At 29.3% G+C, this 13,539-nt stretch overlaps 1 protein-coding gene across 3 annotated transcripts in view; it reads right to left on the reverse strand.

Annotated features, from left to right (window-relative positions):
• The window catches only part of LOC117177447, an 18,563-nt gene extending 7,873 nt beyond the window's left edge, over positions 1 to 10,690 (reverse strand). The window contains exons 1-8 of one of the 3 annotated variants that reach the window (XM_033368141.1): positions 10,597 to 10,676; positions 9,581 to 9,638; positions 5,983 to 6,112; positions 4,681 to 4,902; positions 4,328 to 4,403; positions 4,051 to 4,223; positions 2,456 to 2,642; positions 1,725 to 1,835 (exon numbers count right to left, since the gene is read on the reverse strand). In XM_033368141.1, coding sequence (XP_033224032.1) covers positions 1,725 to 1,835; positions 2,456 to 2,642; positions 4,051 to 4,223; positions 4,328 to 4,403; positions 4,681 to 4,902; positions 5,983 to 6,069 — 856 coding nt within the window. In that variant the 5' untranslated portion in view covers positions 6,070 to 6,112; positions 9,581 to 9,638; positions 10,597 to 10,676. Of the gene's footprint in view, positions 1 to 1,724; positions 1,836 to 2,455; positions 2,643 to 4,050; positions 4,224 to 4,327; positions 4,404 to 4,680; positions 4,903 to 5,982; positions 6,125 to 9,580; positions 9,639 to 10,596 lie in introns of all 3 variants that reach the window. The other 2 variants (XM_033368140.1, XM_033368142.1) reach the window with 2 other exon arrangements.
• Between the last annotated feature and the right edge of the window lie 2,849 nt (positions 10,691 to 13,539).

A 13,539-nucleotide genomic window follows, 5' to 3' on the forward strand; every position in this document is an offset into this window, starting at 1 on the left:
AACAAAGACCTTGGCTATTAATGGACCCAAGTGGAGAACCTTACATAACGGCTTCGTGAGGTTCTTCGCTTGGGGTGATTGCTAGAGAGATTGATCAGCAACTTGGGTCGGAGCAGTGTTGCGGAACGAATGTTTTATTTACTTAAATAGCACGAGAATTCTGGATCAATCTGAAAAATCTCTATCCCTTCCACAACCTACTCCTTTCCCCTACTGAGTGAGTCACGCCTACCCCGAAAGGGAAATGGCTTAATGGTGTAATAATAATAATAATAATACTTTGCAGCTACCAGCCCCTGCTAAGGTAGGAATTACGGCTTCAAAGTAGAGCCTAAATTTCGACTCGGGTCTCATCACGTATCTCGTGCTTCGCACTGAGTTTATCGCTGAAATTTTATATCATTCCCATAAATATTTAGTATTATAATTCATAATTTGCATTGGTATTAAAACATAAACATTATATTGCAACTTTTCTCGTTTTTCCATAAACTGAATTTGCTCATTTCCAATGTTATTTATTTTCTTTTTTTGAAAATGCATTTATAGATTTAATAATCTTTGAAATACTGTGAAATTGTTGAATGAAAAAATTTAATTTTTGGAATTTCCATTATTTTGTAGGCTGTCAAAGTTTGAAATTTTGATTTTTCAAGAAAATTCAAAAAGTTGTTATGATAATCTTGCAAGGAATTTAAAAATCAAACTTTTTCTTCTCTTGATTTGAACTTTAGTTCAGGACACTAAATGAGTGCACTAGAGATTAATCTAATAGAATTATTGTTTCAGAAGTTTTTTCAAAACATTCGTAAAAACTTATTTTTCTGATTCAGCGAGTCTCAACACGTGGACATTTGACAAACACTGGGGTGTGGGGGTTGTCAGTTTTTACACAAATCTAATACCTTCTCTGATGAGAATGTAAAAAAACCTTTAATACAAACTTTTTTGCTCTACTTTTCGGTGAAAAAATGTTATCTATTTACTTTTTCTTAGCTTGTGTCGTACGTCGAAAAATTTCATTTTTGTATTTTTAATGTTTTTTTTTTTATAAATAAAACCAAAACTACGTGCTCTATAAAAAAGTGAGTATTAAAAAATTTGTAGATATTTTTTGGGCCCACAATGTTTGCCTCTCTTTTTTTCCTGTCTTGCATAGTTTGACCGCAAAATACAATTTTTTATTTTTCACTATTATTTGTGCGGTCAAAATTTGAAGTTTTAATTCTTCAAAAAAATTCAAAAAGTTGTTATGATAATCTTGTAGGGCTATCGAAAATTAACATTTTTCTTTTCAAGTACTATGAACACGTGTACATAGAATTTTTAAATTATAAAAAAATGAGGTCTCAAAAATTTTCAAAATGCATAGAAATGAACCTTCACAGACAGATTTTCTCTACATTTTCACTTCATTTAATCGGCTTCCGGCGCATCATGTTTTTTCACCCGCTAGACACTACTTCCCCCCTTAAAACTATCTACCTTAAATAATTTAAACTATTGATTCAGAAATGTCCGAATTGACCTTGCATGATCGAAATTACTTCATTTTATGGTATACATTCGAATCAATTATTATAAATGCTTCTATATTTAAACTGCATATGCAATAAGGGTGTTGTTAAATTTGTAGAAGTCCCTTGTTATTCATGAAGTTATGCACAAAATAATAAATACACTATTGCACCCAATTATTCAATTATTTCTAAAAATGAAATTACCTGTTGGTCTCGCATCCGGCCAAATTGAATTTTCGTAACTTGTAACCCGCAACTCGTATCCCGGTATGTGCTGACTAGCAAAATTTGAGAGCTGGTTTGATGGCCTTATGCCTGAGAATATCAATGAAATATAAAAATTAAACTTCCCAACATATGAAATTTAGAAATTTGTGAAAAAATAGTAAATTTATTAAGGGCATGTGATACTTAGAAAATTGTCGATTTTACCAGTATTAGATTCCCCCGGCTTTTTTCTTACAATAATAAATATTTTGTCTTGAAAAGTTGGGAAATGATAGCGAACATGCTAACGGACGTTCCCACACACTTTTTTTTATGTTTTTTATCAAAAAATTTTTGATATTGCTAACAACGTGCGTGTATATTTCGAGGTTATGTGTGTTACAATTCCCCCGAGCGTTACTTCCAAACTACACAATATTTTTGGCCGAAAACTTTGGACTTATAAATAAACATAGTAACTAATCTCCCGAAACTAACCTTATTTGCAGGCAATCAAAAAACTTTATTTCATAAATAATTTCCAGATTATCGGAAAGGCAGAGATTGAAAGTGACGTAACCTCAAAATAATGCATATGCATAAAATTTTTATTTAGCACAATAAATTTTTTTGTTATTATCCCTCAAAAAAGAGAAGCTTCCAAGTTTACAATACTCATATTGTAGTTTCAAAGAATTACTCGATTGTGATTTTCCATTATAACCTACCAGGTTTGCAAGAAAGAAGCTGTATAGCTTCGCGAAGTCCATCCTGACTGCTACTGCTACTGCGTTCTTCTAAAGGTACTTTCAGTCTAGTTCTCATTTCCCAGGGCATGGACCATCTTCTGACTGTATTTTCTGCAGACTCACCAGACATCTCACCAGCAGCAGTCTCCGACCATCGTCTCTGAACCTTGGAAAAGCTTTCTTGATCAAAATATTTATTTTCCCCACAAAAAACGTCAAATTGAAACGCGATTTAATACTCTACTCCCGCAATAAATAACACGGTAAAAAAATTGAGCTGTGCCAGGGATATTATTCCTTATTATAGCTAGGGCGACCATAATTGATTTTTGGAAAGTAGGACAAAAAGATTTGAAAAATGATGACAAAGTAGGACACAAATTTATTTTTAAAAGAGAAAAAGGTAGGATATACAAGTTTGAAAAATATGACAAAGTAGAACAGAAAAGTTTGAAAAAAAGAATACTAAGAAGAACAAAATAGTTGAAAACAGGATAAAGTAGGGAATACTAGAATACTAAGAATTAAATAAAAAAGAGAATTTTCAAACATATTTTTCAAATGAACTGTTTTATTAAATTTTATCAACGCTTAACATCTTTCATTTTTGAACTCTGATGCATTCTAATCAATATCACAAATGCACACACATATATTTTTTGTATAGTAGGAATATTTAATAGTACTTTATATTGTGAATTGACGAAGAAATCGGTAAATGTCATTGAATCGTAACATTAAAAAAAAGGTCCAAAAGTTTATTGAAAAATAAAATTTAATCATTTGAAAAATCCGGACAAAGTCAAAAATCCTGTAGGACAACTCACACGAGCCCTAAAATGAGGACATGTCCGGAGAAATCCGGACGGATGGTCACCCTAATTATAGCTAAACATTTAGCTGAAAAAGAACGAAGGAATTAAGAAAGATTCCTGGATCAGCTTAAATGAATATCCTTGACCGTTTTCCATATACCAGGGATATCCTATAGTCAAACCCCTGATAAGTATAGCTATAATAGGGATTTTAAGTATAGGCGTCTGAAGGAATTATCGGAAGAGCGCCTGTACATTGTGGGAGCAGCGAAATAAAATGGCGAAGGTCTAATCGGGAGCAGTGACAGTTGAGATTTACTTTGGACAATCAAACGCTTTTTAACAATTAAAATGTGCGCGAATGTTAATATTAAATGGAGTTTATGATGCAGTAACAATAATTTACATTTGTTTCGATTGTAGGCGATAACTATATTGAAATATCAAGAAACGCGAAAAAAACAACAAACTTGACCTCCAAATGCATTGTACGGATTTCACGGAAATTCATTTTCGCGATACCAGACGAAAGCAATTGTGTCCAAATAACTGATTTACGAGAACAATTTACATAAAGTAACTAAATGTTTAACTCTTCTAATTAAACGTTTTATCTAATCTAAGCGGAGACTTTCTTTGACTTTAATATATTCTCGATTCACTCGTTCGCCTTGAGAATTTTTTTTCCGTGCATTTTTGAAAATAATATTTGTCTCTAATGATATTAAACTTCTCTAATCGGTAATGGTAAAGTAATACCTGCAGAGGAAACAATGGATAGGGTAAAGGTGATCGGTGACAATTTTGCTGAGTCTGCTGAGATGTGGCTATTGGGGGTGGTGAACTGTACAATCGTTCGAAACATTGTTGAAGTGCTGCAATATCACATTCAGCGTTTCCAACTTGCAAACAAGAACAATCAGCCATTCCACCTTGAAAAAGTCAATAAATCAATTCAAAAACTAGAGATTCTAAATTCAGATTTTAGAATTTAGTTTTAAAACTGAGTTTTAGAAATTAGCATCTAGTTGCTTACTCAGGTTTTCACAGCATGCGACACAAAACTGATACTGAAGATTTATGAAGGTTAGTAGATTGTCACGAAGGATGTCCTAGAATGAAGAAAGTAACAGTTAATTAGCAAGTTGACATACAATCGATATTAGTACCGCTTTTAGTGAAGGACAATGGCGATCGAAACTGTCTTTGATTTTGATATCAGGAATCAGCTACCAAGTTACATTTTGATTTTTTCATCAAACTTGTTTCTTTCATTTTTATTAATTTTTAATTAAAGCATGTAATAATTTATTATAATATAAGATGGAACAAAAGTGTAATTTAATTTTCCTTTCGTTTTGTATTTACTTTTGCAAAAAAAAAGCTTACGTGCTTGTCTCCGGCATTTTCAAGGATCTCGTGATCCTTTAAAGCTACAACAACATGATTTTTGACAGTATTTGTGGCCACACTAGTAGCCCTTGTTAAGCCTTCCCAACCTGCCAAGCATTGACCAGTCAATTGGCATTGGGAATTTGTATTGTGGATTGAGAGAAGAGTTTGAAGAGACAGTGCCAATTTTGTACCCGCCGTACATAATCCGTTCAACCTCTGTCAACAAAATGTACAATCAAGTCAATTTCGTTAAACATGGAGATGGAAGACTAATTCTAGAGAATTTGTGTATTCTGTCTCCGTTTTTTGTCAACTTTATTTTAAGAGAACCAAAATCCTTCGAATAAGAGTCACCGCACCAAATAAAGAAATTATGATTTTTGCATTCTTCATAGTAAGTTGATACCTAAGCAGCCTCAAAGTCTAGATATGAAAAGTAAATTCTATAGAATTAGACAGTTGAATGATCTAATTCTAGAACACTCCAATTCTGTATCCCCGCTTCACAGTCCGTTTAACATTTACCAGAACAATTTTAATTTTATTTCCAGAAATGCCTTTTAACTTCTTATTCAAGTGCCTATATAAAATTTAAAATATACAGTTCTGTCTTTATTTCTTTAAGTTTACAGCAGAGGCAAAATCGGCATTAGCATGTATTTTGATTGAGAATAAAATTAGATTTTCTATTTTAAACTCTTACAAAAGAAAACAACTATCACTTTTGCATTTCTAATTTTAAGAGGAGGGCTTAAGCAAAATATAAAGCTCAATTAACTTAATTTTGTAAAAATGGAGATGGAACATAAATGATATAGCACTCTTATTCCATAGAACACTAATTCTACAACACTCTAATTCTATAATGTAAAAGAAGGGAAAAACACCATATAGTAAATAACCATTAATTAAAAATAATATAACGTATCCAAAATCATTCGAAATTTTCCGTTCCACCTAGAACGGGTCCAACAGACCCGAGCAAACTTTAAAATGCATTATCTCCGGTTTAAATAGACTTAGCTCCATTTTTTTCAAACTGTAGTCCAGAGTTTCGCAAAAACCAGTATTTTAAAAATAGATATGAACATTAATTGCGTATAATAAATATTTTGCAAAAAATGATAAACCATTTTAGAAAAAAAACACTGCTGAAAAAAACGTCCGGGTCTCTGGAAACCGTTCTAGCATTTGAGGGTTAACGAATATCTACTCCAAGGTGGTCCCCCCTACTTTATAATGTAAGTAAATATTTGTATGCCTATTTTTTTAGAATAAAGGCATTTTTTGATTCACCTGTAAATAAGTCAGCCAACTAGCCAGGCATTCATTTACTTCCATATGACTATCCCCAGTTTTGATCTCGTTTCCACCCTCAGCCATTTTTGAGTCCCCTAATGTATTTTTTTTCTCGAAATCACTTCACCTGCAAAATCATCTACATTTAAAAATAATTTTTATTAATTAATTTTCAAAATATTATAGTCAATATCTGAAACTGAGTTTTAATTTAATAATAGATTTAATTTTTTCACGATGATTCATTTTGATAACAAGAAATATTTCCGCTTTCACCAATCAGGTTCGACCAGTCCCCACGGTGGGGCGCTCTGGCCAATGACAGGCATCGTAGAGAGTATACATAAGAACAACATAACCTGATTCGAAATGTAAAACATTTTTATAAGTATTGTATATTTCGGATGTAATTTAAAATTGCTTTGCTAATCGCAATTAACACATTTTTTTGTTTAAAAAAAATGTTTACAATTAAATTTAGTTAAATACTAATATCAACTTTTTTTTTAAAAAAGGGTCCCACTGATTATTTTAATTTTCTTCCTTAGGGTTCGCAGGAGTTTAGAGAAGAACAGGACATTTAATTAAGAAAAAGCTCTTATAAATAAAAATATTGTACAATATTTACTTAATTTACTGCATGTTTTTAGATAAGTTTTTTACATTTTCAAAACGAAAAATACAAAATTTGACTATTTCCAAAATCAGGTTGATCGTTTTAATCACATAATAAATTTCCCGGTTTTTTCTATGTTCGCACACAATTTTCACGGTCAATGGAATTAAAAATTCGAACTCTTAAGCTAAAAATTTTCTCATTTCAAGTAATAAGAATTAACCTGCATTTTTGTTTAAAAATTTTGAAAAATCTACATGTTGTATTACATTTATTCAAATTTTTTATTATTTTCGAAATTGTTTCTGAACTTCTAAAAATCTTTCAAGATGATTCGAATTCTTCCTGGATTTTTTTCTTAAATTCTACAAAATAAGAAATATTTTTTTTAACCTTCAAGATTTATTTACGACAATTTTGGAAATCTTTTAAATCATTTTAAATATTCTCTTAAAATTAAGTTTTCAAAATAAAAAGTTATTTTCAATTTTTCTAATAATCTTAAGAAAATGTTTTTTATTCGTTTTAAAGTCTTTCATGATTCTCAAAAAGCTTCTACATTTTTTTTTAAATTTACTTGAATTTATTTTTATTTCAAATTTAGCCGTAGGCTATTTGCATTGAAATATTCGGCATGAATAACCAGATTTTGTCGCTGTACATGAACAATTCGTTTAAGTTATTCGAAATATTTAAAACTTTAAATTAATTGTGAATTTTTCAGACCTTCTAAATATCACTTCAACTTAATCGAATTTTTGAAAATAACTTATAAGCGTTCAATAATTATTCTAATTCAAAATTCCACAATTTTAAATTTTAATTAAATTTTTTCCAATAGAGCAATTAAAATTGTAACTTTCAAAGTTTAGTTTTGAACATTTTATTTGCAATTGTTGTTTTTACATAAACAATCAAATATTTCTAAATATTAAGCATTTGTTATTTGTCTTATTTAAAAAGTATCACATTTTAGATTAAAACAATATTTTATATTTAATAAAAGACTTCAATAATGAATATATTATTTTGAAGTTATTTTAAAATTGAAAATAGTCTATAAAATCTCAATCAGGAATTTACATTTTTTAACAGCTTAGACTTTCCAATTGAAACAGTTTAATTTTTAGTGCTAAAATCTGGAAATTCTTAAATTTTGAACTGATATTCCATTAAAATGCTTATTTAATTGTTATTCGTTAATGTACAGTTCAATGTTCAAAATTATGATTTATATTTAAATTTATCAATTAAAAATTTTTTTAAATTCAAAGTTGTCGATTTCAAAGGCAACTAATTTCTAATTTTTCAAGTCTTTAAAATTGCATTTTAAAATTCTATAAATGAAAAATGTACTTTTGAGAGTTAAAATCCAAAATGGAAAATTTTTTAATGAAGGATTTTCGAATTAAGCATTGTAAATTGCATAATATCATAATTTAAACAGATAAAAATTCAACTGATTTTTTAAAAATGTTGGAACCAAACTTGGTGAGATTTTTTTTCTTCGAAAAATTTGGTAAAATTTCTAGTTGAAAAATAAATTCACGGTCATTTCCCAAAATTCACAGTCTCATGATATTCCTGGATATTTCCCGGTTTCCTGGTTCAGTTGCCATTAGAATTATAGAAAATTATAAAAATTATAAAATTTGTTTTAATTGTTATAAATAACATATTTTAACCAATTCTTCAATGTATTAGCTTCTTATAGAAAAAAATTATTATGTACCAATATCCTTGTAATTTGTTATGAGAATGTTATTTAGTCTTTGTAAACAATAAATTTTTTTCTTTCACACAAATTTGTGTAAACAAATACCCAATTTCCCATCTCTCAGAGCCAAAATTTTTGTTAGCTAATATTGTTGGTAGCAGGTGACCAGTGTTACTAAATAATATAAAAATATTAATAAACTTAAATTATGATTGCTGCAAACAAAATAAGTTTAACTTTGACATTTTAAAATAATTTTAAACTTATTTTTACATCATTTTCTGAAAATCTCTTATTCGAAAATATCGAAAAACAAATTAATAAAAAATTAACAATTTATAGTATTAATAAGAAAAGCTGTAAGTTAAAACCTACTTCTTAAGTTTTTAAAATAAATTACTTTATTCTTTCAAAATTCGAAATTTGATCATTTTCAATTAAGAGAGAAGACGATCAGTCAACAATTTCGATTTTTATTAAGAATGCTTAAAATAAATTTGTAGCTTCGTCATTTTTGAATACGAGCAAATATTTTGTTGGCTTCGTTTACAAAACAATTTGTTCAAAAAGAAACTGATACACGGGAATTTTTGTTGAAATAAATTGATTGTATTTATTTACTAAAATGTAGAGTAAAATTAGTGTAAAATTACATGCTGATCATTAAAAAAGTAAACTTTAAGGTGTTTAAGTTAGTAGTTTTTAATTGGAAATGGCTAAAGGGCTGCAAATTTGATTTAAATTTCGATCTTTTAAATGTTTGAATTTCACGGGAAGATCACATTTTTACGGGATACTTAATTTAAATAAACTTGGGCAATTACAAAATATGAACTTATTGTAAGTCATTTGAAAAACGTAAAATGAAATTGATGAAAATAAAGAAAATTATCATTAAAAAACAAAGAAAAAATCTGTATTCGTATCACCCAAAACAGGCACGACATTAAAAATATACATACTAAATATAAAAATATTTGTAACGTGCTCTAAGTTGATCAGTGGGTAAAATTGTAAAATATAGTTGAAGAAATATAATAATCATAAAAAATCGATAACTATTCCATCCAAATAAGGCACCAAATTTAAAAGATAGTTAATACAAATTTATATATCGCGAGGTATAAGGCATCTGGTCAGAAAAGAAAATCATAAAATTAAATTTATATAAATAAAGAAAAGTATTTCAAAAAATAAAAAATCCTGCACTCACATAATCGAAACAAGGCACGAAATTGAAAATATATTAAATATAAATATACCTATAACATGGTCTATGTCATCTGGTCAGAAGGTATCATCGTAAAATCAAGTTAAAAACTATAACAAAAAATAATCATAAAAAATTTAAAAAACCTGCAATTAGCTTATCCAAATAAGGAACTAAATGAAGAATATATGCAATAATGATAAAAATATCTATAACGCGTTAAGTCATGGTCAGGAGTTACAGTCGAGAAATTAAGTTAAAAAAAAAAAGTAATATACCCACAAAAAGTAACCTTTTTCTTATGTTATCAACCCGATGTTTAGCAAAGCCCTGAAATTCTGAAATTAGTAAGATAATCAAACCCACGCCATGATTTTTTGCAAGAAGTTAAAATTTTGCCTATATACTTGATTCAAATCAACTCAGCAATTTCAAAATTCTAAACTATCAACAAAGCCAAAACGAGTCATATTTCACCAACAAAAAACTGAAATTTCATCCAAAGAAGGCACCAAATTAAAAATATACTTATCATAAACATGTGTATAGCGCGCCAAAACTTCTCGCAGCTGGAGGGAAAACCGTAAATGCAAGTTTTAAAAAACAATATTAAAATAACAATGAAGAGTAAAATATTGCATACATTGTCACTTATATTTTTATTAAAACCTCGAAATGCTGAAAATTTTGAAAAAAACAAACCCACGCTACCTCTAAATTCTGCCGTATACATAGAATACTATCACGGCAGAAAACGTAAGGCAATACAAGATAAACCGATAAATCAAAGGACGCCACTTACTGTTTTACAACAATAATTATTGTTAAGCGCGTCCAAATTATTTATTAGAACCGACTCTTGTGGCATTTGTGGGATAAAGAAGGACTGAGAGGAAAAGGGCGCAAGTACTAATCTCAGAATAGTTCATTTCAAAATGAGTCGACCCGCACACAGAGTGGCTGGCATGCATGGATGATACTATTTTCGCGAAAAATATGAAATTGACTGATGGTGGGGCGGGTCGGCTGTGATTATTAAAAATCTGATAAATTTGGAATTTCGCTCACGTTTTTTCAGTGGACCTGGTTGTGAGGAAAATTCGATGGAATACACAAAACAGGATTAATTGACGCCGAGGCATAGTGGCCGGCTTGAGTGAGCAGTGCGATACTGTCTCGCGTTTGCGCGAGACGAGGGAAATCAGAGAAGGGGTGTTGAAATGCTAAAAACACTGCCGCAACTATTGATAAATTCACCCCAAAGTATTTTTGTTTATCTTGGCAATGCTCATGTGCAGAAAATAACGATGGTATAGAAATCAAATCAAGAGTTTGATAGAAAGCGGCGCTTTTAAATGTTTATTAACAATTTCTAGAGTTGGATCAGAAAAGGGTATAATATTTTGTGTTTGAGTCTCAAAAAATTATCTATTTGGATGAGGACATAAACACATTCTAGTTTTAATGCAGTATCTCATTTTTTATGCAACACAAATCCACACCAAAAATAAAATTGACGTACCTCTCGGGATCAGTGTTTTTCTCTATTTATTCATTCGAAAATAAGGAGTAAATATTATCTAGGTTCAATAAATATCCATCAATATATTTTACTGCAATAATAGAAGAAATTTGCTGTAGCTGGTTCTACATGTTTTGTATTTCAAATATAAGCGCGCGAGAGCCATATCTGGGATTTGATTTGGCGCCTGCGCAGTACGAGGCGCGCGCAAGTGACTTTTTAAAAGTACTCTGTAAACCCGAATTAGTGGCACTGTGTCTATTGTTAAATTAGTAATCTTATCACATTATTTTAAAGTAAATGGTAATATTTGAGTTAAGGAATGAATGAGTATGGGTATTCTACTAATCTGGCGAGCAGTACTAGCTTTTTCGAACAAACTAATTTTTTCATGATTAAACCAAAAATATGGATAAATTGAATAAAATAATTGAGATCCATGATCTGATGATAAATTATGGGAAAATAGGCAAGGCTTGACTTGAGATGTTCTTCAAAAAAAATAGTCCTACCAGAGTGACTTATCCGCTTACTGTTAACTTCCCCCCTCCACCTGCCTCACTTACCGACAGTCAAACTCTCCTAACGTCAACCTGAGCACCTTTCACTTTATTTAAAGAAGGCCTAGACGGGGGCCATTATGGTGCACCATAAAAAGTTTGTTACTATTCTTTGTACTGCAGACGTATGACTGCAGTACAATACCTTGCTTCCGTTCTTTAGACTACGGTTCTTGGTCAACTTTACACATTTCTTTCAATTATTTTACTAAAGGGACAAAAGGCGTTCGTAAAAAAGTCACGCACTTGTAACTAGGTCTCGAATACGAGAAAAAAGATGAAATATTGAAACATATTTCTGTGAGAAATATATGGATAAACAAATTTTTGAATTTTCTATGAACAGTTATGGAAAATTTCAGAATTAAATATGAGAAAAAAAAATTATATTATATAATTTATAAATTTGCAACTCTGAGAAGATTCGAACCCTGGAAGAGTGCTTACGCACAACAGCTTATAAGCATAAATAGAGAGTTTGTAAACACCAGCCATCGAGAATCACTGGTTTTTCAGTACCAGTAGTCAAATTTTCTAAAAGAGTTTCTAAAAATAAAAACAAATTTTTGACTTTTTTTCTGGCTAAGAAACATTTTTCCAAGACACTAAAATAACAAAATTAAAACTTTAAAACTGAAAAGTTTTTCCATATAAGTATTAAAAATTTCAGGGCTTAATCGAAGCATTAGAACTCCTATATTTATAGTATTTAAAATTAAAACTGAACAATTTAAAATTAACAAACTTTTAATAATGTAAAATTAAAAATTAGATGTCCTTTGATTTGTCGGTCATTACTTTTCTACTTCTGTCTATTATTATCTATTAGCTATGGTAATACTATACTTTTAAAACTTTTTAGTAGAGAAACCTTTCCAATTGTTTTAAATGTTATCTATTAAATTTCCCATAAAATTATTAAAATTTGTTTGGATTTTATTTGAAATTCTTTCGAGCTTAAAATACTAAATTTCGTGTTTTTAATTTTTTTAAGGAGAATGTTTACTAGCCGTACAGATATCCTCATAGTTTTTTATTGAGTTTTTAGGGAGGATACTTTAGTTTTTTTTTTAAATTGGAGAAGGAAATTTTTTTATTTTCGAAAACGAACAATTTTTATTCACTTGGAAGGGAGAAAATTTTCGTATTTAACTTGTTTCTGAGTTGGGAAAGGACATTTTTTTCAAATAATTTCTGATTTCGAATCCGAACATTTTTTATTCGAAACATTTTTATTGAGTTTAAGTGACAAAAATTCTGTAATTTTCACAGTTTTCTAAAGAGAAAAAAGGAAGGAATTTAAAAAAAAATCAAAATAGGCAAGGGACATTATTTATTTTTAACATTTTTATGGATTTTCAACGGTATTTTGTTTTTAATTCTCATTTCAAGGAGACAATTTCTTATTTTCAACATTATTAGTGAGTTAATTGGAGTGAAAATTTGAATTTCTAACATTTTCCTTGGGATAAAATGATTTTGGTTTAGTTTTGTGTTCGAAACATTTAATTTATATAATATTCATGCTTAAAATCAATCTAAAATATTGTTTATCTCTTCAAAACTTCCAAAATTGGTATCTTTTAAAATGACTCAGTTTTTACTAAAATTATTACTACAAAATGAAGAATCATTTTAAATATTTCCAAGCATCTTAAAAAAATTTTTACTACATTAAAATCTTTCAAAATGTTTACAAAGTTTCTAAATTTTCAGATTTATTTTTGATAATTATTTTAAATCGTTTGGAATGTTTTGCAATCTTTTTAAATAGATACTTAAAATAAATTTTGTAACACGAAAAATCATTTTAATTTTTCCCAGAAGTCCTAAGACAATTTTGTTTATCTCTTTAGACCCTAAGAGACTAAAATATTAATTTTAAACAACATAATAAGATTTTTAACAAAAATAGTTGGATTTTAAACC

Source organism: Belonocnema kinseyi, chromosome 7 (genome assembly GCF_010883055.1).
Source record: "Belonocnema kinseyi isolate 2016_QV_RU_SX_M_011 chromosome 7, B_treatae_v1, whole genome shotgun sequence".
Taxonomy (NCBI): Eukaryota; Metazoa; Arthropoda; class Insecta; order Hymenoptera; family Cynipidae; genus Belonocnema; species Belonocnema kinseyi.